This window comes from Parasteatoda tepidariorum, chromosome 1 (genome assembly GCF_043381705.1).
Source record: "Parasteatoda tepidariorum isolate YZ-2023 chromosome 1, CAS_Ptep_4.0, whole genome shotgun sequence".
NCBI lineage: Eukaryota > Metazoa > Arthropoda > Arachnida > Araneae > Theridiidae > Parasteatoda > Parasteatoda tepidariorum.
In genome coordinates, this window is record NC_092204.1 from 73242967 (window position 1) to 73270917 (window position 27951).

Below are 27951 nucleotides of genomic sequence, written 5' to 3' on the forward strand. Positions count from 1 at the left end.
ATTTTTTTTTTTTTGATTTTTTGGAATTTTTTTAATTTTAGAAATTAGAATGCTAGTGCTTTTCTCTAAATCAATCTCTTATGATTATTTTAATTTTCTTAGTAACACTTTCTAGCTGCAAAAGCAAAAAAAAGAAAAACATAACATATGTTAAAAATTTGCTATTGACTTTTTGTTGTATTTATGAAATTTAAATCTATTTGTATATATATATACATATAGATTTAAATATATATATATAGAGAGAGAGAGAAAGAGAAATAAAACTAATTTTCTTTGTTTTCTCTCTCCTTTCATTTTATCCTTTCGGTCGCGCTATACATATATATATAGAGAGACAAATGCAATTTTTTAAAAGTTTCTAAAATTCATAAATTTTTTTAAATAAATATTATGTTATTTATTCAATATTTACTTTATTCCCTTTTGTTTATTTTTTATATAAAAAAAATCATTAATTAGAATTGATCTTCAAAATTAAATATTGTAATTTTTACTGCTCTGATAAAAGAAAGTCATTAAATATTTTAATGTTTGTTTCAGATCCTGAAAATAAGTGAAGACCAAAACCATTTCAAATTAGGACTCAGTGTTTTGTGTATAAAGAGTTATCGCTATTTTTGTGATTTTTCCTTAATTTATGATAACCAGTGTAATTCGTGTGTTTATTTATAGCTGACACTAAAAAAATATATTTCGAGCATTTGTACATATAATAAAACATTAAAATAAAAAAGTTTTTCTTAAAAGTTTTTAAAACTTCTTTTTTTTTTAGAAAAAAATTAATTTATAAACTTCAGAAGTTTAACAAATTTTATTAGGTTTTCTTCGAATATACCTTTTTAATCTTCCTTCATAATAAAAAAAGCTCAGTTTATAGGACATCCATTGTATATATAATTCATATTCATTGCCAACCGTTATTTTAGAAACATTTAAATTTAACTACAATAATAAAATGAAATAAAATAAAGCGAAACTGTGCGTCTCCATGTATGTCTCTCTTATGTTATAACGTCAAATAATTTTGTACTATTTGAGATTTGGACAAAAGTTTTAGTTAATTCGTGCGGAAGAAACTTCTTAAAAGTAAATTTTTCTCATAGGTTTAACATTAGGCATTGGTCATAAATTGAACTTTTAATGACACAAATATTTTTAAAAAAATATCAACATTTGTTAGCTCACAACCCTATTTTATCTGAAAAGGCGTTTATTTCAGACCCTTTAACATTTAATTATTTCTTACTTTTTGTGTTTAATTATTTCCTACTTTTTGTGCAAAGTAAGCTCGAAGTTGAACGTGAATGGAATGTGAGGGCTACATCACCAAATTAGTATTTATACAGTTATCAAAATCTACGTGTTTATTTTGCTTATAGTTACACTTTTGAAACTATATTCTATAAAACAAAATAATATAACATATTTAGTAATTGAAGGGGAAAAATTAAGTAATGCAACAGAAAGCAAAAGTATTGCTGAAAGGTTTTTGAGTGACAGCTCAAAAAATTATGGTCAAATCTATCAAAATATGATAAAATTTAACGCGCTGCAGTCTGTATGAGAACATCAAAAACGTCGTTGATTTTTGCTGAAGTGCTTTAGTATTAATTTCGGTAAAATTAAGAATAAACTGTAGTTTCATATTTCGTGATAAAAGTTAGTAAATTTGGCATCACGATACCTTAGAGAATGGCATAAAAACCATTTATTCTGTTAAATGTACTTTTTAATTTTACTAAATGTGTAGTAAGAACTTTAATTTTAAAAATCAAAATATCCTATAGACCGTTATCATGCCAATAGAAAAATCTCCAAATGAATTAATTAAAGACCCTTATATTTTGGTATTTATTACTAGAATTTCATTTTGCAACCAGCTTTGAACAGCCTATCAAATTCTGAGTTTACAACTTTCTCTGTTCAACTCCGTAATCTTGCAATTTTAAACCAAACCCAGAAAAAAAGGGAACTTTTGAAAAATGCATTGGGACATTAGTGAAGGGGTTTTGATTGAACTAACTCGCATTCCGTTACATGGAGAGGAAAACTATTACCAGAATTATATATTTTTTAAATTAGAAATGACATTATCATACGGTAGTTTGACTAGAATTTTTTTTCTCCTTGCGTAAGCTATCGCCAAGCTATTGTTGACCGCAATGATGTTTAATTAATTTTGATAATAGGTACAAAATGTATTGTGGTAGAAGGTTCTGTTTTATTTAGTGAAAATATGAAAAGATAGATATCGTGGGTATAGCTCCTTACGGCACCCCGAAAGTGATAAGTACCAAAGAAATGTGCTTGATTGAGGTAAATTTTGACCCTAATGAGTTTAATGTCATTATTCAAAATAATACTGTTACTGTTTAACTTGATGGAAGGAACTCTTCAAAACATGTTTCACTTAATCTAATAACGTAAAGTCATCGGGCAGGAACAAAAAAAAAACAAATTTAGAAATATGTTAGCTTTATTGATTATTATGTCGGTACATGTCCTTTAGTTTTGTCCATGATTTTATGGTGTTGATTAATGCCGATCTGTTATTACTAAAAATTTTTTTATCCCTTACGAAGAACGGGTATTCAGCTAATATTTAGTAAAATTCTTGAATATTTATAACTAAAAACAAATCTTTCAAATTAAGTGAGAACTTCTATAATTCATTAAGATTAGATGTATCCGTTTTCTTCACTTTCATATATTAGTGATTACGTCTTTTACAAAACGAGCAAGTTTGTTACTAAATAAATAATCTTAAGAGACTCAAGGGGCAAGATTTCACTTGATTCGCTTATTGATTCTCAATTAAAACTTAATTTGCTTCAAAATGTACAAAGTGAAAATAACTGTCTACATGGCACTCCGAAAAGCTCTCAGAAACAGGAGCCCATTTTCAAGACTTGTCAGATATTTCTTCTCATTCACGTCTGACGAGTCTTGAAAATACGCGTCTGAGTGTGTGAAGCATATCGAATGTTACTTCAAATTAGTATATTTTTGAAGCGATTGAAATTTTTAATCAAGGAATAAGTTTACTATTATTGTTATTTAAAATGAATCTAATCTGTTGAACTTTTGCCCTCATTATAATAAACTTAATTTTAAAAGATTTTTTAAATACGTTTCAATGTAATCATTAACAATAACAGTCAATCGAGTAAAAAGCTGTTCTGTCAATTTTAAAAAAAGAGAACATTTCACAAACTTATTTTAAATTCATTTTAATCTAATTTTTTTCTATTTGCTTAAAATAACATTTTTTTAAACTTTTAAACTATTTTAATTCATATGACTAATATAGAAAAATTCACATAAATGTACATTCAACATTTATTTACATATTTACGTTTAATTTAATATTATGCACAGGGAAATAGTGCGCTCAAAAGAGATGCAACCGTTCATAAGAACAAACGGAAAAACAATTAATATAAGTTATATCATGTAAACTTATCCTAACATGAGTTACATTTTTTAATTAAAGTATGCTAACTTATTGCAAATTAGAGAATGGCAGAATTCTGAGAAAAATTCTGGTGCCGGTACTTACCTTAAAATCCATTTTTACCAGAAAATTATACGTGACAAAACAATCTGATATACCGTAATTTTTACAGTAATAATTAATGTAAAATTACTGAATCTCTCTAATGAAATAAATATTACCATAAAAATAACGGTACAACATTTTACGATAAAATGGATTTTATTGATGAGGCACCCAAAGTACCTCATCCGGATCCGGTATTTTTTGCATTGTATAAAATAAAACAAATTTTCCTGATTGCAATTTTTCATTGGATGAATCAATTAAACAGACTTGGACACCCCGATTTTATTATTGTTACCACTTGAGCTTAACTTTCTTTTAGATTTTGAGATTGGCTGTTGAAATTCCAACACACACTTTGAGAGTTTAAAATCAAAGTTAATTCAGTAAATTCAAAATAAGTACAGAGTAAATGTAATATAACGTTTTATTCTAAAATTCCTTTTCTTGCTAAAATAATTATGTCCAGAAATAAATATTTTTGAAACGTGAAATGTGTGCATTGTTCTGTGATTTTCTAAACTAATAAACTGTTTTTTTTTGTTAACATTTGAGTAAAATTGAAGTAGCTCATGACGTTTTATTTTACCAATGTCTATTTTTAGGGACAACAACTGAAAAGCGAACATGCCTGAACCCACGGAAAATGGAGAGGAGACTGGGATGCAGGGGAAATCTGAACTGGAACAAATCCAGTTCAAGCAAAATCAAGTCACTGATGAGGTAGAATCATTTTCATAAACCGCTTTTCTTTTCTTTCAAAATGATATTAATTAAAAAGGCTTGCATTAAATACTAATTTACATGCAAATATGATTTTTTCAGTAGATACAAAAAATTAGTTTTTTGAATACAATTTAAAAGTGCTAAAAATTAGTAAGTTAATTTTTTTAACAAAAAACAAATTAAAACAAATCGAAATCTTATATTTTATAGACTCTTTCATTAAACCCTTTTTCCTTCCTTGTTATTACCATCAATAATTATTAATATAAATATCTAATTAGCGGTAAATGACTATAACATTTAAACTGTCAGGAATAGGTCTGCTACATATTAAAAAATTAAAGCTATGAACGAAGGAAAATTCAGCCTTTTACGTATTCACACCACGAATATATACTTATAATCATTAAAAGTAACATTAAATAAATAAACATAGTTATAAAAAAATGTTTACTTGTGCTTTGTTTAATTTACAGTTATGCATGCTTAATTTATAAATTATATTCATAATCTATCTATTAACTTAATTAAAAATATTTAGAAGAAAATTTTATAAAAAATACATGTACATGTATCCACTTTAATTGACACCAAGCATTTTAAATTATGAATTTACGATTCTTTTTTGTCGTTAAATATTCGAAAGTCATTGGGTATAAAATTTGCTCGAAGAAATAATTGAGAAAATGGATTAAAAATCCAATGTTATGATGTAATTGGTCATAGGTTTGTCCTAATTCCAGTTAAAGTTACAAAAAAAATTCTTAAAACAGTTTTTTTTCTTCAAATTTTTGTTTTTAGTATTTTGGTAAATTACTATTACTTTTAAAGCTTTTAATATTCATCAAGCATAGTAATTTGCCTACAACATTCATTTTTCAAACATAGTCACCGAAAAGTTTCATAAGGAAAAATTGCCGAAAAAAATGCATACCAACTAACATTGTTTGGACTATGTAACATTTGAAACACATAAAAATATTTCCTAAATTTTCGTAAATATTTGGTCAAATGTGAGATGCCAAATGCAATTTAGTTAAGAACTTTAAACTGAATAAATTCAAAATATTCAAAATTACTATTAATACTAAATATTAAAAATTAATATTATTACACGAATCCATAACATAAAATTTGCTTGAAAAATTATAATAAATATTTAATTAACATATAGTCTACTAAAGAACTGTATAATTCTTAAAAATTTTCTATAAATCAATAATATGAAATATATTATTATTATTTTACAGTCACTTGAATCGACTCGGAGGATGATGGCACTTTGCGATGAGGTGAGTATAATAAATTTTGAAGTATTAAATTTTATTTGCCTCTAAAATATTTGTAATACTTATTATAAAAATGTTTTATACTTTAAATATTTTATTAAAATTACTTATTAGTCGTGAAAAATAAAAAAATTCAAATTTCAAAACATGATGGATCGTGAGATAGCGTTGAATAGTATTAAAATATATACCCAAAAATTACTGTTATCAAAATTAAGGTATCATTAGATTGAGGTATTATTATCTATTTTGTACAAGACCAAAAAAAGTTGCATTTTAACTAACATCAGCCCAAAGTCTTAATCATCTGAATACCCTTACATCTAACACCACATATTAATGATTTAAAGATTTATGTTTAAACTTGTAACTACTATACTTCAGTTTGAAATTAAAAGCTGAAGTTATAATTAAAACGACGACTGTACTGATATTTTCATCCACAACTTATTGTTCATGTTGTACTATCCATGTATACTTACACTTTTTACAAACAGTTAATATTTTTTTTAAAGAAAAATTCCTTAATTCAGTAAAATGCGTCGAAAAGAGATAATGCTTTACTCATTGAACTTTATCAAAGAAAAAAAGAATCAGCATTAAATGATTCTAATGTGTTGACTTTCGAAATGATTTGATTTTATGAAAAAATATATATATATTTAAACTAAAAAAATTTAATAGCAGAAAGAACCAAAAATATGTTTAAGACATTTCATCGAATTGAAGAAAATAAAATACGAAATGTTCTGCTATTGTAGTTTCCGAACAAGAAAGTAATTAAGACATAGAATTTTCATAATTTGTGTAACTAATACACTTTCTTATTTGTTTTAGAGCAAGGAAGCAGGTATACGTACTCTCGTCGCCCTTGATGATCAAGGAGGTAATTAACTAAATATATTTAATAATATTGAATTTTTTAAGAACAATTCAAAATATTCTTACTTTAAGTTTAATAAAAATAAATTCACACTTAGAACTTAGCTTTTTGATCAAAACATCGTTAATATTATACAAAATCTACGAATAAAATTCTTTTGCAATGTGCGTTAGCGAAATGAATGTTCTCAAAATTAACGATCTTTAGAAAATGCATTTAAATGCAAAAAAATTCTGAGATGGAAAAAAAAGTAATAATTCAAAATTATTTTCTGAAAATGTTTTATTTGTTTTAAAAATTCATTTTACTCAAATAAAACATGTTAAAATACTTAAGCATAACGAAGAACATTTTAATTTCGTTTTTGGGAGCTTATTTCCAATTTCGGTTTCCACACTGTCAGCATATAAAAAAACTTCGATAACTTCATTATTAAAAACGGAGATCAAACATTTAATGGTTTTGGAAAGATAATGAGCTAAAATTCAAATGTAGATTAAAAAATCGAAATTTTGTTCGAAATTACCGATTTTTACCCAGTCGGATACCTTAAATTTGAAGTATTCTATTTTGAGTAAAAACTCACAGGTTGTAAACTTCTTCTCATGTCAATTTTTAGAACAAATGGACAGAATCGAAGAAGACATGGATAAAATTAACGCTGATATGAAGGAAGCGGAAAAAAATTTAGAAGGCATGGAAAAGTGCTGTGGTATTTGCGTCTGTCCTTGTAACAAGTAAGCATATATTTCTTAATATTAAACAATTCATAAGGCAATCAGTTTTCCTTATAGTTGCTATTGATCAACCAATATTATTCACAGCGAATAACAAAATAAATATGCTTGAATAAATATACTCGGTTCTTTCTCATAAAACCGCAGCAATAAATCCTCACTTGTATTAAAAAAATATTTTTCTCAACTCAGAAACACTTTTATCTTTGATAATCTCCAGGATTTAAAAATGTATGATACATTTTTGTGAAGTATAATATTTTGGTAGTACATAAAAATATTACTTTGTTTAATTATTTTCATTTATTTTCAAATAGAATTCTTTTATGAATTTGTAATAAATGACGAAGCGAAAATCTGTTTAAAAAATGAATTAACACTACGATTCGATATTTCATGTACTGGTTTGAATGGAATTCGAAAGCTGTTGAACGAATAGGAGTCTGTAAAAATACTCAGTAGTTAGAAAGACACAAACTTAGAAAAAGAAAACACACTTTACCAGATTTTTAAAAGAAATAATTCTTTTCTATCCCATTTCAACATTAATTCAATAGTGAGAACACTACTTAAAATTTTATCTTTAGCGCTACTGAAATAGTCATGGCTAAAGTAGAAAATTCTTCAAAAAAATTATCCTGTGATAATTTCATATCAATTTAGAAAGTCTTTTCGTCTCCATAAGTCAAAACAAAAGTTAAAGTTAAATGTAGTGAATACAATTTAAATGCGATTCAAACATAATTTATTGAATCAGTGTTATTTCCGTTCGTTTATGAAAACCAAAATTTTTAGTGAGTAACACTTTGAAGCATTTTACGCTTCTTTATTGTAATAAAACAAATTTAATCAAAATCTGGATGCGAAGATGTTTAAACGCTTTCTTTAAAACGTTCAACCGCCTTGTTTTATTTGTTTCTTTTTTTATCTTCGTTATTTTGTAGCTTTAATCGGTAGTTTTCATGATTTATTGCAGTGTTTAGAAAAATTTAATAAAATTAATGATGTTATTATATTAAAGTTATGCATGATAATTTCTTTAAAATAAAGAAAAGGAAAATATAGGATAAATGCTTTTTAATTTTTACTTCAATTAAATTTGCCTTACTGTCACAACTTGGATAAATGAATTTACTGCTGCCGATGATAACATGTTTGAATATTTCCAAAAATTCTCCTAGTTAGTTTTTCATCTCAAATTTTAGTTAGAAATAAATTTTGCGTGATCTAGAAATTTTTAATCCTTAATCAAGGCACAAATCTACTTAAATTCCGTTGAGTATATTGAACAGTATATAAAACAATGGACAATTTAGACATAAAGAATATATAATATTTTCATGCAATGCAAATAAATACACGATCTCTCAATTCCTCATACATGTGATCTATCAATTTGAGTAAATGTTTACAAAAAAAAAAGAAACTTACATTTAATTTATTATCTGTATTTTCAGAATAAGTTACTTTATTCATATGTGAATGATCGATTTTTGTTATTTTTAAAATAGATCTTCTGATTTTAAAGAAGATGCAAGTACCTGGAAAGCAAGTGAAGATGGGAAAATTGTGAATAATCAGCCAGCTAGAGTCATGGACGACAGAAACGGTGCTGGTCCGATGGGAGGATATATCGCGAAGTAAATTAACTAAATTTGTCAAAAATATTTTGGATTCAACAGATTTTTTTATTTGCCATCATATACCAATAAAAAACATATCGTTTGAAATGTATATACCGGGTTTTCTAAAATAAACGCCGTGAATAAAAAGCTTAGTGGATGAACTATGTAAGTGACATTTTCAGAATGGCTTACAATCAGGGTAAGAGGAAAAATAAAGTGGTAACCAATTTACATTTTAATAGATTTATTTTATACCGAAAAATAGTTAGGATGTGTCATAATTAACTTAAATACAAATAAATAGCAAGAATTAATTTAGAGTTTAAAATATTTATAAATAGTGATGTAAAGAAAGTTCTTTTTATTCTACATTATTAAAATATTAATACACTATCTTTGCTATTACTGGAAAAAATATTTTTGAAGCTACGAAAAACCCGTTGTAGAATTCTTATCAAAACTGTACCATTTACTATAATACCAGAAGTACATAGTAGTAAAGTAATGAAGCGTCATCTGTGTAATGACGATTTTCTACGGTTCCCCTAAACGAATTTCGAACTAAACTATTCTCCATTAATTTTTTGTTTTATCACATACCTTAGTTTTTTATTTCAATCAATGTATATAATTAACATTAATTAAGTATCATTGTCATCAATAAATGTATGGCGATTTTATTTTTAGCTTTTCAACACGAATAAATGCATTTATTGCATTGCTTTTTTCTTTTTTCTACATAGCTTATTTAAAATATTATTCTAATTTACTCCTTAAAATATGTAATTTATGTATTTCATTGTCTATATTTAAATTTCAAACTATAACTAGCGCTAAACCAATTAGAAAATTCCATTTCGTTTCTCACTCATCACACATCATTTTCACATCGTCGTATGCTTCGAACTATCTGTGTGCCAAATTTGGTTGAATGGTGTAGGAGTCTATAAAGGACACACAAAAAGACTGACATTAGTTTTTATGTGTAGAGATTTACTTAGTTGACTTTAAAAATTTAAAAAAGCACTATGAGGTACTATTTTTGTTGAGCTTAGTTTTATTTCAACTAAGAATTTTCCACTTTCTAATTTTATGTTCATAATGCTCCCTGAAAAACATAATATTACTTAAAAATCATCTAAAAAACTCACCTTAGTCTGCTCTTTAACTCAAAACTATAAACATACTGCACGTATAATAAATTCATTATAATTTTTTAAAAATATATTGATATATGTTTTTGAGATATTTTTAATTAATTGATATTTTATCACTAGTTTTTATTAGTTAGTACTTTTTTATAGCAAAAACTAAAACTGTAGGAGAACAATTACACGATTGCCGCCCTGAAAAAAAAACAATTCTAAGAAGGTGAAAACGATGCTTATATTTTTTTAAAGATTTATTGTGCACAAAAATTTCAAATTTACATTTAAAAAAATAGGTAATAAATCTCATTTTTAAACCTTACAAATCCTTTTTATACTGAAAAAAAGTTATGATGTGAAATAATTAACTTAAATACAAATTAATGTCAAGAAAATTATTTAGGAAATTTGCCACCTATAAAATCGTTTTCTTTCTTGGAAACTTATATTCTTCCTTTTCCGTATAAATATTATTTTAGAATAGAATTTAAAAAAAAGACATCAAAACTTTTTTTCTGGATAACCTATTTTAATTGATCCTAAACTTCCTTTGGCGATTTAAAAAATAATCCTTTAAAATTCTACACTATTTTTAAAAAGAATAACGAACATAAAATCAGAAAACAAAGATAAACGTATTTTTAACGTTTTAACTTTAATTTTTAATAGGGTTAGAAATCGATCCGAACCCGTCCCATTTTTAACTCGTGTTAAATTCCTCAATCCATACTTCCTCAATCCAAACCTGTGTTTTAAAAATTGGCTTTATTATAATACTCTTTGGTAAATAATTTTGTTCTTTTTTTAGAAATAATTCGATTTTTTATGGATAATGACTTTTCCCTACTCTTTCTTTAGAGTCAGTAATGATGCGCGTGAAGAAGAAATGGAAGACAACATGCAACAAGTGAGCACCATGATTGGGAATTTAAGAAACATGGCTATCGATATGGGAAGTGAGATGGAATCTCAGAACAGGCAATTAGACAGGATCAACTTGAAGGTGAGGGCAACTAAGTCTTCAGTTTTTATCATTAATAGTGCAACACCTACAAAAACCGATCTGTTTTGCACTTTTTGTAATATTTTAAAAGAGAAATTGAAAAAAATATATGCTTAAAAGTTCGCGCAATCTGAGTAATACGCCATTGGATCATAAGATTATCGTAAGATTTGAATGAACTCTCAAGTGCTCGAACTGTGCACTCGAGAATCGATTGTGCATACGAACAGTGAACTCGTGCACTAGAATCAATCGATTTGTGCACTCGAGTGCAACTTGTGCTCTATAATTTTTATTATTATTATTATTATTATTAAAAAAGCAACACCTTCAAAATCCAATTTGAATTTGATTTGTTGTTAAATTTTAAATGAAAAATCTGAAAATATATGCTCAAAAGTTCGAGCTATTGAAGTATTATGTCATTGGATTATAAGATGTGATCATAAGATTATCGAGTGAAATCAGTGCAACCTGAATATTCTAAAATGACACACATGTTTTCGAGTTAAGCTTTTGAAATAAGAAATCTATAGTGGAGAAACTATAGAACGTTTAAAATCTGAGAATGGTTTAATAGACACTAAACAAATATAAACTTTATTTCTTCTTTTTTTTCATTTTAGGCTGAATCCAACAAGACGAGGATTACTTCAGCCAATCAACGAGCATCGAAACTTCTGAAAGACTAAAAAAAAAGAGAAAGAGAAACAAGGTCGCACAGTCAACACTTACTTTCCAACCAATACATTCGAAAATTCAAGGACTTTTGGTTGAAATTTAATTTCAATTGATGGACATTTTGTCGAATTTATATTAGTGATAGTGGGATATTGCTATGATGGGGACCCCATAATTGAAAAAATTATAACTAATTTTATAAAATTAAATATTTTTAACAATGTGATTTTGTAAAAACTCTTTATTGTTTGATTTCATTGTAAAGCATTGATTAAAATTTAAGAAAAAAAAATATGCAAACTGGACTTCCATCAAAAATATTTTTAAATAAACCAAAACGCATTTTAGATAGTACTTTACTGGGAAATCAAGCACAAAGACATTAAAATTATTTTGCTACTTTTTTTTAACAATTATTCGGCATACTTTGCAGTTATTATTTAAACGTGAAGCACATTTCAATATTGAACTTGAAAAGCCGGTTTTAATGCATATCACACGTTTCAAATAAATGAAATGTTTTCTATTAAAAACCAATACCACAAAACACTTTTTAATCTTCATTTTCAAAAAGAAGTATTACATTTTTGTGTTCTAAATAATATCATTATGAAATTAAAACTTTCATCGTTTTTATTTATAATTCCTCTATCATTTTTTTCATGCGCATTTTCTGTTCTTTCTAACATTCAATTTTTATAAAGATCTTCATATTTGGGCTTACACTCACGTTTATGGCTTTAACACTTTTTTTAAATTTAAAATTAAATTTTTACTTTTATATCATTGTGCGTAATTTCCTTAGAAACTTTCGTTACTGTACCACATATTTTTTATAACTTACAAATTTTAGAAACTATTTCGAATTAAGATTTTTTCAAAGATGCGTATTGAAAAATCTTATATATAAAAATTGATTTTACCGTTTTATTTTAAACGAATTAAATTTTTAAAAATATATTTTCTGATTATTAGTGTGTAATTTCGTCATAAATTTCCCTTACTATTAGCAGTCTTAATTCTTTTAAACATGCAAATTTTATACGATAATTTTAAATTTAGTCTTTTCCTAGAATGCGCATCGAAGACTCTTTTAAGATGAAAAACAAATTTTTACGTTTTACTTTTAAGGAAATACATTTTCAATCACACATTTCCCCATTTATTTGTGGGCAATTTCGTTATGAATTTTATTTACTATTAAAATTTTTAATTTCTTTCTACAAGCAAATTTTATAAGAGTTCCGAAATTGAACTTTTTCAGACAAGTTTAAAAACTCTTAATTTAATATTAAACTTTATTTTTTGCATAATTGTGTGTCCTTGTAAATTAGGCTTTTTCAAATATGTTAACTAAAAACTCTTCTAAATTTAAAATTAAATTAATATTTTTTTAACCATTGAGAGTTTAATTTCCTTACTTAAATACATTTATGTAAGGAAACTTAAGCTAATTAAAGGAAACTTAAGTTATGTAAGGAAACTTAACTTAAGGTAAATGTATTTACCTTAAGTTAAATACATTTTCTAAATTTTTTTAATTAAAAACTAATATATAATTATCTTGTAATTATAATAACTACATATAATTATATATAATTATCTTATAATTATAATAATTATATATAATTATCTTATAATTATAATAATTATATATAATTATATATAATTATCTTATAATTATAATAATTATATGTAATTATCTTCTGAATTTAATTTACCATGTAAGTAGTTTAAAATAATTCTCTTTTGTGAAATGGGAGTCCTCTATTCATTCACTGTTAACCAATATGGCACTTACGCGTGATTTAACAAAAAAAAGTTTTTCAGCAATATCAATGCAATTTTTTGAACTTTATATTGTGCTACGCGACCATGTTGATCGGAAGTATGTGCCTAGACGAAACTTACTTTTTCGTTGTTACTTTACTATTCCTGTATACTTAATGTATAAACCGTTTAAAACAGCTTTTCAGCTATCCACTCTTTGTCTGAGCATCTGTGTTAGCGGTTTTAAATGTGTGAAAAATGTATTTAATAAGTAATCCACGGCGCCTGCGTAGAACGGCGCTTTTGGTGTTACTAAAGCGGTAGAAGGCATTTGTTGTAAATACGCATTCTAGACCTACTTAAAAATAACAGCTATCAAATGTAAAATTTTTCTGCCTATACGTTTCATTCCCAGACCTGGTTGCTTTCTAATTTGAAAAAAATTAATTTCCATAACAGTCAGAGAGTCAGCGTTACAAATATATATATATTTCTATTAATTTATTTTTATTTATTTATCTTTTTCATTTATTTGTTTTTGTATTGATAATAGGCTAAAGAAAAGTGCTTGCTGATAGCCTAGTGGTCAGTTTAAGATGCACTTAAAAGTAAAAGTTTCAAAACAAATTTAGTAAGCGGCAGTCGGTTAATATACAATAATAATTAATTAATTATTGGGTTTTCACGTCTTCTTTACAGAAATCTTCTTTAAAGAATTAATTCTTCATTTGCAGCGGGGAAATTAGATTAAAAAAACTAATCACTTTTTAAATGTGGTCGACTTACAATATACACTGCTGCAAGATAATATGAGAAAATTCATTTCTTTCAAGAAAAAATTACTGAATCAAATTAAAACTCATTTTTAACGATGTTTTTAAAGCAAGTCGTCTAAGGTATTTGATGGTAAACTTTATTTTGCGGTTTATTGCATAATAATAGGCTGTAAAAATTGAATAAAATCAAAATTTCAGAAAAAATTTAGTGTTGTCGTGTTACATCATTTTAAGCATTACAGATCGTTTTTATTGGAAAAATTATGAAAATCGTACATTTAACTTCATATAATATACAATTTTAACATGGGTTTATGAATTTATATTCATGAATGGCATATAAAATATATTTCTTTTTAAAAAACAGTAAATTTTAAAAAATAGCAATGCGTCATTTTGGACCCTGCTTTTCGCCCTCTAGAACGTACTTTTATAAAATCTTAGTTTATTGGCTATTAGTTATAATTTTCAACAGTACCATACCAGGTTTGGGATATAAACAAAGCACAATTAATAGTTATGTCATCATTGTGTAGATTAAAAGACACTTAACAACTGCATAGAGAAAAAAAAGACAAAAAAATTCAAGTAATGAAAAGTTGTTTTAGGTTTAGCATGTAAATTTATACAGATAAGTAATTAGGTATTTCCGCAAATTTTTTCCGAAATATATTTTATCACCTTGGACCAATTATTCGTCTTGCACAAAAATGTAGTAATTTTTTCCTCGTTTCCTAGATTTTTTGCTAATCAATACCTTGTGATATTTTTCTTTCTAAAAAGCAAACTGTCCTTTTTTTTATTAGTGTCCTTTTACTACTGCATAAATTTATTAATGTTTTGTAATTTAGAAAAACAACTTATTTTGTATTATTTGGCTGAAAAAAGGTTTGTGACTGTACTAAGCATGTTTTATATAAATTGTGTGACTTTAAGATTATTATGGTTTTCATTAATTTAAATTTTAGAGAAAATTATAAATTCGTTGAAATATTTTCTCTATTCTTTTTATAATTTAACTACTGTAATACTTGTAACATTTCATATGCATATAAAATGTATTATATACCATTTAGCTCTGAAAAATTGCTCAATTTTTGTTAGTGATATTACACTTAATTATTAGCAAGTTTTGCTCTCCTCTGTTAAAAAATTGTGGCTTTTTAGACGGTAATTTTAGTTTATTTAATAAAATGCTTTTATACTTTCAAATTATTTCATATCCAATGATTATTCTTCAAACTCTAACTAACCCAGAAAGTGTCTCATTTACATTTGTTGTAATATGTTAATCTATAGCTACAGCTTTTTTTAAAGTTATCTATTATTGATCACTTTAAGGAACTGCTCTACGTTTAAGAACTTGCAATTAGATAACTAAAATTCTTATTTTGTTTTAAACAAAAATTAAGCAATTGTTTGTGTTTTTCAGTTTACTTTCTTGAGATTTTGAGAAGAAATAAAGCCAGACTAAAACTGAAGTTTCTTATGTTATTTAATTTAAAATTAACTCAATAGAATTAATGTTTTAGAAATTATTATTATAGTAGAAAAAAACGAAGTCATATTTATTTTCTTATACTCACATCTTAATTTTTTTATACCCATACAAATTTAATACTTCGATTTAAACAATGTTGTACTTAATATTTGATTAAATGCTGGTTTATTATTTTAGGGGATGCCAACTACATATTTCTTAAATAGCTTCGAATTGCGACTTGAAAACAGAAAATTTATTTAAGAAAATGCTAAGTATCGTCATTTCTAAAAAATATGATGTTACATGTCTAAACAAATTTTCGATAATTAGTCATTATTAGTAGATAAAAAAAATTTGAACTTCATTTTACACTCTCAGGAAAATTAGCATTACGCTGAGACATAATACCGGTATTATGAACCATTATATCTCGCAAATTTTCTGAATCTAAAATGAAGCGTTAAACTAAACCATATTATAGAGTAATCAAATTTAAGAAGATTGAGTTGCATAATTATATGGTTCAGCGTGGTACCATATGGAAATACCATACCATATGGTTGCACCATATGGAAATTCCAGTTAATTCCACGAAAAACTATGGTTCAAGGTGCTCCAAAAGTTTTGGGTATGCGGCACGGATAATATGTAAAAATCTATTAAAATAAAAAATATATAATTTAAAAAATAATTAAAATTTAAAAAAAATCAACGATCTTCAACTAATAAAATTATGTATTACGCTTGTATTGTCGTGTATTTTAGAAAAAATGATCATTTTATGAATTAATTAGTTTCATGGAAGCAAAATGCTTCAGTTACCTTACGGTGTTGATATAACTTGTGATAGTGTTTATTAAAAAATATAAATAAGTAAAGTAAAATAAACAAAAATTAGTTTCATTCATTGAAAAACCCTGAATATTGTGTTTTCCTTAAAGAAAAATCGTATTTGCTGTATGAGTTGCGCATTCGAAAAATAAAGGAACTAGTACCCAATAATTAAAATTGTCTTAGTTCTTTTGAATACCGACATACTAGTTGCAATTGTGATTTTAGAGTTAGGTAAATATTGAAAATCGAAGAACCAAATGTGAATTTTTTATTTAGTTGCTGATTTTATGCATCATAAATATCAAAATGCCAGAGACCAATCTATTTTAAATAAATTTCTGAGGTTGGCATCCTCAATGTTTTAGGACAAAACCTACTCGTGCTTTGTATTGTCTATTTAGAATAAATTTAGTTGTAGAGTTAATAAATATTCTTCTACTCTCATTGAAGTTATCAGTTTTGAAAACTGATCGTGACTGTTGGTGCATGAAAAAACCGTGATCTATAAGTGTCATATAATGTACATAGGCCTCACTCTTATCTAAAGAAATATCCTTATGTTATGCAACTTTTCCTCTCTATGTGTTTTGATGAAAATTTTACCTGTCACATTTGTAAAAAAAAAGAAGTAAAAAAAAAAAACTTTGAATCTCACTGTGTCTAGAAAGTACGCTTTGTCACTCACACGGTATTGCATTATTTACATGCATTTTTGCATTATATACTCATATCGTTGATATTAAAAAAAATCTCTAAATAGACTTTATATTGAAAGGAAAATGTATTGCATATTTAATTGTGTTTGTTTACTTCTGAATGCATTAAAACATATTTGATTATTATCAGTGATAATAGCTAGTGCATTGTTATGTGAAATATGTATTATACCTAGAATATTGATGTTCTTAAAAATAAGCACATTGAGTTTCCTGGAAACATGTTAACATGGGAATGACTGCATTTTTTAAAGTCTTGCTAATTGTATCGTTGAATTTACAGATGTTTATTCGCCTAATTAATCTAACTCAAAAAGTAATATATAAAAGCACTATTAAGCATGTTATAAAGACAAATGGCCGTTTCGGTGCGATAAGCAGTTATCATCATGAATTCTGAATACAGAATTAAGAGAAATGCAGAAATATTACTGAATCAATCAAGTTACTACTGGTTAAAACTGGTTAAACTTTATGTATGAATCAAGTTAAAACTGGAAAAATTGACCAATGAAAAGACAAATCGGGACAAATTCAAGATGTACTTGCCTGGTTTAAAGCTCTTTTCATTGGCTAATGTTTTCCTTTGTTGGCTCGATTGATACTGTAGTACTTATATTGGACCCTTGGTTATGTACCTTGGCACCGATAGAGCTACTCTTGTTTAAAGTACCAAAACAGTCACTTGACTTCGTAACTAGCTTATTTACGTTTTTTTTAAAAATATTTTCTTCTATATTATTAACCATACTTCTTTTGGAAAGAATAAATTAATTGTTTATTTCGTTTAGTACTAGTTGCCTTTGCATAAACTAGCATATCTTTTCCGTGAGAGCTTACTTCGAAATATTATTTACTTATGGAATAATTTTGTAATCGCAAAGAACTAGTTGGAGGATTTGGTAAAAGAAGTCCGAAGTCTGTAGGTTTGATTAAATTCCTGGAGTTGAAGGGTACATTACATACATGTTTATACTTCTGTGATAGTTACATAATAAAATGAGTTACAAAGTACTAGTCACTCAGTCCTAGATTAGATTCCAATGTGATACAACATTCATGTGACATATATAATAATTATAAATTTGTATTTCATTGAATATTTAATGGGATAGTGTACAGAATGTATATGAAAGACTTTTTACTTTTTAATTTTATGGTTTTAAATTTTCGTCACATTTTTTACCAAAAGAATAACTATTTTTAATGATTCCTTTATTACTACTTCTACTAATTACTACTTCATTAAAAGATTCCTTTATTTCTGTGATTTATTTAATTAAGATTGTTCAAGAAAGTGAATAATTGCGTACTTAAATTTACACTGAGCATGAATTTGTTTACTAATCTTTAAGAAAACGGAGACGAAAGAATAAAAGTTTTAGAAAATAAAAGTCATTATTTTTCTGTAATTATTTAAATTAATATGCTTGTATAGACTTTCATTTTTAATTGATTTATTTTATTTATTTAGTTTTTGAAGAGATTTTATTTTTTGTATTGAACTCCTATATTACTTTAATATATAATATTTAAGGACATTTTTCAAACAAAACATTTCTACTCATTGAAATTTTTTTTAAAATAAATATTATAAAATATACCTCTTTAAACTTAGTTTTGCTGTTATATGTTCATTTGCAAATAGCAAAACCGTGTTATAAACCATAGCATTCATAGCATTTATAATTTGAAAACTTTAATTTTATTATTTAAACAAAAGACTTCTTAATTATGCTATGTGCAACCAATTTCTAGTTATATTCCTTTGAATGTCCTAGCTATTTTACTAAAAAAATCAAGTTTTAGTTCTTTCATAATCTAAATTGCGAACAAATACGCAAAATATCTATTCAAACGCTGATACATAACCACGCAAATAAAACGGCAATAATAAACAATTAGTTTAAGAAATGTATGGAATACAATTTAAATTCTCATTTAGAAATTTAGTAAAAACTCTAGTTAAATCAAAATATTGCTTATAAGTTACTGGTTCAGAAACATACATGATACTTTGAAAAGATGAGCACTTTTTAAGCATGCGCACCGCATTCATTTATATTTTAGGCTTACTATAATATGTGAAAAGGACTGCAAGGGGAAAATGTTGAAGGTTTACCGCGTGAATGATCTTATTTATGATAAATATTCAGTACAATAAATGTATATAACTATTATATTGTAGATATTTTTTGTTTCGCATTTTAACTCAGTCATTTCTGTAAATATTTTGTTCATTAATAAATATTATTTTACAAATGTTCATTACTGGCTATTTATTGCAGCATTATAAAATTTTCATTCATTTTAAAGGTTTTGTACGAAAGTAAAAATCCGATACAAAGTGTTTTTTGATAAATGAGTTCTTTAATAATCGGTTAAATGTACGTTTTTAGAATTTTTGTCCAAAAGGCTAAAAAAGTTTATTGATTAAAAGTCGCAAATTGATATTTCAGAGAGCAAAAAGCTTTACCAACTATCAAAATTTAACAAAGAAATTTGTAGGAAGTTGGAAAGAAAAAAATTCAAGCTGTGATTGCTAAAGGAAATGAAAGGAAAAAGGAGATTAAGATACTCTTTTAAGTCTTAAAATTTTTAATTTGATTTTGTCGGCCTGACAAAGTCAGTTCTAAAAAAAATGCGAAATTAAAATAAAGAGAATAATATAACTTCATAAAGTCATTTAAAAATTATATTGATGCTAAAATTTTCTACATTTTACAAAATATTTAAAAACAGTTAAGCAGATTTTAATATAAAATGTCTATCATTTGAGGCTATTCAGTTTAGTCACGAACTTTAAACACTTTGAACTCGATTCCACAAAGAACCCTCTACATTTAAACTGTGAAGCACGCGAATAGGGGGAGGATGACATTTAATCAGATTAAAACTTAAAATACTTTTAAATTTCATATACTAGTAATTAAAAATATATGTATATTGACAGCAAAATTTTACTGATTTTACCAATTATTTGAGAACAAAAAGACGCTTAATACAAAAAAAATCTACGATATTGAGCTTCACAGTTCAGCCAATAATCCGCAACACTCTATTTTCACGATTAGGCAATGAACTCTCATACATTGCTTCTCAGATCACATTGTTCAACTGGAGTATAATACTCTGGTGAATAGTGGTTCGTTAGATTCACGAACATAGATTTTCTCTTTAGATCAAGAATATATCTATCGCACTTAATATATGATTTTTGAAATCTTTAGGAAAGAATGACTTCGGAAAAAAAATCTAACTCATTTGCCGCCACGAATTAATATATAAGTGTGAAATAAAAACATTATCAAAATCCGACATACGCTGTTAGAATTTTCATTCTAAAATTATGATAACGTAACCGGCAACTGTCTGTACATCTAATTAACCGTAAAGTTTACGGTAAAGAACATTTTATACCTTTACGGTTTTGAAACCGTTTACAACTAATACGGTTAAGAAACCATGAATACAAAACTATACGGCTTTTTAACCATTTACTACTAGCATGGTTTTAAAACCAAAAAAGAAAGAAATTTACTTGGTCATTGGAAATAGTTTAGCAGCGATTTGGTGCTGCCATTTATGCGATAACGAGAGTATTGTATTCTGATAGCCCAGGGTGGTATATTGGGAGTGAAGGACATTGGAAACTTTTCATGTGTGTTGAAGGGAAAGAAGAAATATTGTGGTGTCAACGCTGGGAATCGAACCCCCGTTCTGACGGTTAAAAGCTTGTTAACTCTCGGGTATAATATGGACCCATCTGCAAATATCTAAGTTGTTTCATCAGGTGGGCCAAGTTGGTGTGTTGAAATTCTGGTTGTTTAACCGTGAAAACAGTTAATCAACGGTTTTTCTCACAGTTAACAGTTCAAATACCAACTTATTTATGGCCATTTGGCACTTTTGTTTGAATATGGTAGAATAACAATTATATAAATTGTTATTTAACCATATTTTATGCGACATTAACAGTGTATTTTCATTAAAATTGAACCATAAAAGATTGTAATAATAAAAAGACTATAATAAACCATTTTTAATTACTTGAATCCCTCCTTCATTTTGTCCGACCTCAATTATTACTTATTAGATTTTAATAACATTTTTATTTTTCTCGTTGAGATAATTTGCAGCTCCTCATAATGTAAGTAATTTTGATTTCGTACTTTCTGAAAATACTAAAAGTTATGAAGAACGGTCATTCTGGAATTTTCAAAGAGAAAAGTTTTTAAAATATATAATAAGATCACGAAAGTTATTTTTTCGATATAAATTGCTTTTTAGAAATTAATATTTCTAAAAATTTATCAATAGAACGATATAGCAACCATTCAGTTCATAATTCAGCTAATTTCTATTTTTCACTAAGGGACTATGTTCTATAGGGAAAAAAGAGAATTAACCTGAAAACCTCGAAACTGATTGAAATTAGAAATAGAATTAAACTGAAATAAACTGTTTGCTGCCATTCACACGGAGAAAGGAATTCTTGTAAAATTACCAGTATGATAATGACATTTCTGGTAAGGAAAGCAATAATTCTGCTTACTAAAATCAAAATGTACGGTATTTAAACCAGCTATTTGGTAATTTTTCCATTTATATGGTAACGGTTTACCGTAAATTCTGGTCATCAAACTTGCAACTTTTATTACCACACATTTAGTAAAACGTGTAAAACTGAAAGTAAATCTAACCGAATAAGCGGTTTTTACACTCTACTAAGGAGTAATGATAAAATTTCTAAATTTTACCACAGTTACCAAATTTTATCATGTATTATAAAATCATATTTTATTGTTAATTATGGCAAAATCATTACTAAAGGGCATCGGTGGAAATTACCGATCTTTTTCATGCTCCCACAGAGCCAGAAACACGATAAATTTTACCATATTCTGGTAGACTTGACCATACTTTTTTTCTCGGTGCACCAACCGCGATGATTGCTACGCAATAAACGTTGTTTCTTGCCTTAAAATACTTTTTTCCATAAAAGTTAAAATTATCCACTTGAAATATATGTGCTATAACAAATTCTCTTAGCTTATTCTTGTGCACTCACGTCCCATGTCCTGCATTTATTTCTTTAAATTAAATATTTATTTTGAGACAAATTTGATTGATAAGTAATATGAAAGATCTCTTCTGGAAGCTGCTAAACTACTGTGGAATTCCTGAATGTTTTGTAAACATTATCTGAAATATATATAAAAATTAGAATATACAAGTTATCCATGCCGGCCAGCAATCAGAATCCTTCAAGGTTGATTTGGGTGTTAGAAAGGGTTATATACTTTCTCCAACAATCTTCTTAATTGATATTCACTAGATTGTGAAGAGAGTACCAGAGAATAAAGGATGTAAAAGATGGAGCCTAGCTAAATATCTTTATGCACTTAGTTTTGATGACGACTTATGTTTACTGACCAATGTCCTTCAAGACATGCAAACAAGCGCAAACATTTTAAACGTAGAGGTAAAGAAAATGGGGCTTATTATCAAACAAAATGAAACTAAATGTTTTAAAATTAAACCTAAACAATTATATGACACATTCTTAGAAAATCACAACCTAGGAGGTATTTCATGTGTCTTGGAAATATAATTAACAACAGAGGACATACTAATGAAGATGTACTACATAGATTGAACAAAGCCAGAAGCAGTTACGTTTTGCCAATAAATTATGAAAAAACAAAAGCATAAGAAATTTAACGAAAATTAGAATTTCCAATGCTAATGCTAAATCTAACATACTCAACCGATCTGAGACATAGCACCTCAATAAAAATAACATGAACAAACTCCAAGTATTTATTAGCAACAGTCTAAGAAGAATCTTACGTATCAAGTGATTCCATTAAAATTTGTAACTCAGAAATCCGTGGAAAAGCAAAATAGAAACCGATTGAACTGGAAATTAAAATACGATGAGGGAAATAGATTAGTCATGTTGTACGTAAACCTGAAAAATTTAAAGTAACACAAGTTTTTGATTGGAACCCCCAGGGCAATAGAAAAAGAGGAAGACCTAAAAAAAACTTGGAGTGGAATGATTCAAAGTGAATTGGAAACAATAAGAAAGACATGAAGAGAGGCAAAATACTTATGCTTTAATTCGGAGTGAAGAGGTGTATTCGATGTGTGTATGAGAAAGCTCGTATTTCCCCTATGATTCTATTAAAATTTGTTAGTGGATATTAGAAATTATGCTTAGTAAACACTTTTTTAAATAACATTTGAAACATGCATTAGTGTTTTATATTATAAGAAGATAAATAATTTACTAATAAAAATCCAACTTTAATATAATAACCACATTCCAGTTCGCAAAAATGTAATCTTCTTGATCTAAGATAGGTAAACTAATTTAACATTTATTATAAATATTATATGTTTGACGCATTTCAAGTTTTAGGGGCCTAATAAAGTCAACACCATGCTTTCCTAATGTATATAAATGTAGCAAAACTAAAAAACAGTCAGTAATCAAAATTTTACCGTTTCATTATGATTTTAAATTTTATATCAATAAAGCGCTTCTACAGTTTAAATTTTTTGTCACTTTTTCAAAGTTAAAGATTCAAATAAAATGGTGCCTTAAAAAAAGTTTTCCTTTTTTGCATTATAAAGTAATAAAACTTTATTATGAAAGAAAAAGACTTACAGTTTTAAATCTATAATTTGAAATAAAAAAGCAAAATAGAAAGTTTGATAGCACCGCCCCCTAGTGGTCAGAATCCGGAAAATCCTGCGAAATGGGAGTTGCGCGGGAAACACGGCAATGGTCGATTCCGAAGAGTGAAGAAGGACAGAGAAAATTTCCTTCCTGCATCAAATTTTCCTCATTTCTGGATAATAATCCGGGATCAGCGTGTCATCACAAGGATTCTTCTGACAGTACGAGGAGAAGACTCTTCTTGTGAACGAGAAGTAAGTAATGAGTTTTCCCATTTTTAGGAAATATGAAAACCGCTATGCAATGTCCATCTCCCACTTTCCCCTATCCCCTTTGTTGTTCTAGAGTAGGTGTAGAGACAGTAATAAGCGGCGAATGACCGAAACAGGAAAAGATTCCTGTTTTGGGTTGATTGAAGACTAACGCGTAGTTTAAGTTTGATAATAAATTATTTTATTTAACTATAAAATTGTTGATTATTATTGATCATTAAAGTCATGTAACATTTATGCAAATTTATTTTTAAAGTGCGCTAGCATAACTACGTCATCAACATAACTACATAATAGAATTATGTTATGAACTGCAGTGTTTTTACACAGTACAAAGGAAATAAAGGAATAAGAAAGTTTTCGAAAGAAAAAAAAATTGAAATTATAAATGTACATATTGTGCGCAGTTTACATTTTCAAAACTTAACCACTGGCTGATATCTCAAGATATCATGTATAATTTATATTTATCCCACCAGCTTGTGTATTTTATAATTTACGCAGTCACTGGCTTATACTTAAAGAAAAATGACACTGATAAAAGAAAAAATAAAAGAATTTGTGAATAGGTTTTTTACAAATATTTGAGATAATAATTTTAAACTTATTTGCATAAACCATTTTTTTTTTCAAATTTGACTCCTTCTTTTGAAAAAATTTGTCCAAAAAATTAAATTTGATTCCCGTTTTAAAAAAATTTTGGGAACTGTGCTTTGACACAATACAAAGGAATCACAGGATTTTGAAGTTTAAAGAAGAAAAAGGTTTTTAATTGAAAATGTAATATGGTGCAAAGAATACATTTTCAAAACTCAGTCACCGGCTAATATTTCAAAATATTAAATGTAACTTATATTTATCTCTATTGGCTAATATAATTTATAGTTAAATTTATCTTACTCAGTCCCGGGATTATTTATTTAAAAAATGCAATCACTGATGAAGGAAAAAAAAATAAGAATTTGTGAAGAGGCTTTGAACATATGTTTGAGATATTTATAACATGCATTAGTATTTTATATAATGAGATAATAAATCATTTACTGCTGAAAATTTTACTTTAATATAATAATCCCACTCTAGTTCACAAAAATGTAATCTTCTTGACCTAAGATAGGTGAAATAATTTAACATTTATCATAAATAATATATGTTTAACGCATTTCAAGTTTTAGCGCCCTAATAAAATCAACACCATGCTTTCCTAATATATATATAAATGTAGCAAAACTAAAGATAGTCAGCAATCAAAGTTTTACCGTTTCATAATGGTTTAAAATTTGATATCTATAAAGCACGTCTACAATTTAAATTTTTTGTCACTTTTTTAAAGTTAAAGATTCAAATAAAATCAGTGCCTTAAAAACAGTCGAACTTACTTGCAAAAAATATTTTTTAATTTGATTTTTCTATTTTTGAAAAAATTAGAATATTGTATAATATAACTTAGCATGTATTTCAGATTAACTGAACATGCCATCAAAATTAATAAATTTTTACATACAAATAATTTTTAAAAGTCGATTAAAAGAGAGCTATGATCTTTATTGTTTCTTTAAGACAATGTAAGATATTATTCGGATTCTTTAATAAAATTAATTTAAATTTATGTATAATGATTATGTATTTGATATATTATTCATGTATCTAGAACGTCAATAAATTTTTCAAAAGATTTATGGTTATAAATAAAATATAATCCCATGACAAATTTAAAAAGCAATTTAATAAATATTTAACTCTAAATATTAGAAGAAACTGCTTAAATTAAAAACAATTACTGCTTAATGTAAATACTTATTAGATTACAGTTTAATTTCACAGGACACATAAAGATTGATAAATTTTGTAAATAAATCTAACAAATATGTTTTATGTTTTATGATTTTATAAAACTAAAACTATCTTTTTTTTTAAAAACAAATCTATCATAGGACGAAATATTTTATGCGTAAAATTCGAAGTTTAAATAAATTTTTTTCCTCTTTTATTTGAAAAATATTTTTTGATTAAAGATATTAAGGCAAGGATTTTAACATTTTATTAAAACTGTACAGTTTCTCTCTAATCGAATATTTTTGAAATAATTATGTATTTATAATACTTTTTCAGGAGCAGTAAAAATCAGTAACGTAATTAGTTACATTTACCTCAACGTCAACAAATTCCATGTTAGACTTTAAGCTTTTGTGATATATATTTATTTTGGGAAGAATAGTTGAACCAGAGGTTTCATTTTTCATATGCCTGACAAAACTAAAAGTTAAAATCACTGTTAAAAAGTTAATTATAAAAGTTTAAATTACTCTTAAATTTACTGTTATAAGCAGAGTAAGCCTTTGTAAGCTAATATATTGTGTTTTCAAGTTTTCATAAAAAATTCGTTTTATATTAAAATATTTTCAAAAGCTTTAATATTATAGATAATATTTTTTAATCTTTCAAACTTATCTTTGATTTTAATCCCTATTATATACAAAACAATTCAAGATTTATGCTTATTACAATAGAAACGTCACGTCATATTTCAAGTTTATAGCTAGCATCTGCTTATATCTCTCAAAGAGAAAGGCTTTTTTTTTCAACAAAATTTCATGACTGATAAATATTTTCTAAACACAAAACTTAAATATAAAAAAAAGAGAAAAATATGTATGCTTCAAGCAATTGTATATTTGAATGTCCTTTGCCATAATATTAGCCACTATTTTTCGTGTTTCAAAATGAATAACTAAATTATAATCTTCAGTTTTTTAACTATTTTTAAAACATACTAATTGCATTTTTTTATTAAATTTTGAGCAGATTAACATCAATTATTATTTTGTCGAATTCACAATTTTTTTTTTTTAAAAATGGAAAAAGTTTTAACCAAAATTGTATTAATATCAATAAATAAATAAAATAAATTTTTTTATTCTAAATTTTTTAAAAACATTTTTATGTNGAGCATAATTCTTTTGGAAAAAAACTCCTGATTTTGTAAAACTTTCGCATTCCTCGAGTTGTAGTTCGTTATGTCTGATAATCTTTTGGACTCGAAATCATGTCATTTTTAAAGAAACACGAACTCCAACAATTTTGACAAAACGGCTCCTCACCCATGTGACATCTCAGTGCGTATTGGAAGTCTAAAATCTGATGGCAAGGGATTTTCCGGATACGCCGGATACATGAATGAATTTCCCAGGTTCGATTTCTTGCAATGATTGAGTTTTTATTTAGTTATATTCCTTTAATTTCGCATAATACTTTCAAATCAATTGTGTAAATCGATATGTTGCATTAAACATAAGGCGTTTGACCTAATGCATATATAGCAAAATAATGATAATAATAAATAAGCAAAAATAATAATTTCTGCTATTGGAAGAAATGAAAGAATTTCCCAAACACAATCTCAGAAAATTATGTAAATTTTGCATTAGTGTTTTAGAATATAGTGAAAACTATGTATGAATTTCAACACTAAACTTAAATTCACGGAATTAAAACAAACAAATAAATTCAGATTTCGAAGTAAACAATTTTAAATGAGAATTCTTGTTTTTCGTAAAATTTGATATTATCTTTCACGTTAGATCATGCTTCAAAATGAATAATTTTAAAAGAGATTACTTTTTTATTTGTAAGATTTTTTATTATCTTACACGTTAGATAACTTTTCGAAGTGAACAATTTTAAATAAGAGAATTTAACATCTTTCAGCTTAAATCGCGTTTCGAAATGAAGAATTTTAAATTAATACCATGCCATCA

At 26.5% G+C, this 27951-nt stretch overlaps 2 protein-coding genes across 2 annotated transcripts in view; both read left to right on the forward strand.

Annotated features, from left to right (window-relative positions):
* Nucleotides 1-4184: 4184 nt before the first annotated feature.
* LOC107447967 (synaptosomal-associated protein 25) lies at nucleotides 4185-19499 on the forward strand (the record flags this gene model as incomplete). Its single annotated transcript, XM_043041345.2, is given in 7 exon segments — nucleotides 4185-4285; nucleotides 5539-5580; nucleotides 6415-6463; nucleotides 7080-7197; nucleotides 8709-8837; nucleotides 10829-10973; nucleotides 11600-19499. Coding segments are annotated over 7 exon segments (645 nt in total). The 3' UTR covers nucleotides 11666-19499.
* A 4496-nt stretch (nucleotides 19500-23995) lies between these two features.
* The window catches only part of LOC107447966 (synaptosomal-associated protein 25-like), a 19760-nt gene continuing 15804 nt past the window's right edge, over nucleotides 23996-27951 (forward strand). The window contains exon 1 of the mRNA XM_043041344.2: nucleotides 23996-24175. The gene's annotated coding sequence lies outside the window, so the exon portion shown is untranslated. The remainder of the gene's footprint in view (nucleotides 24176-27951) is intronic.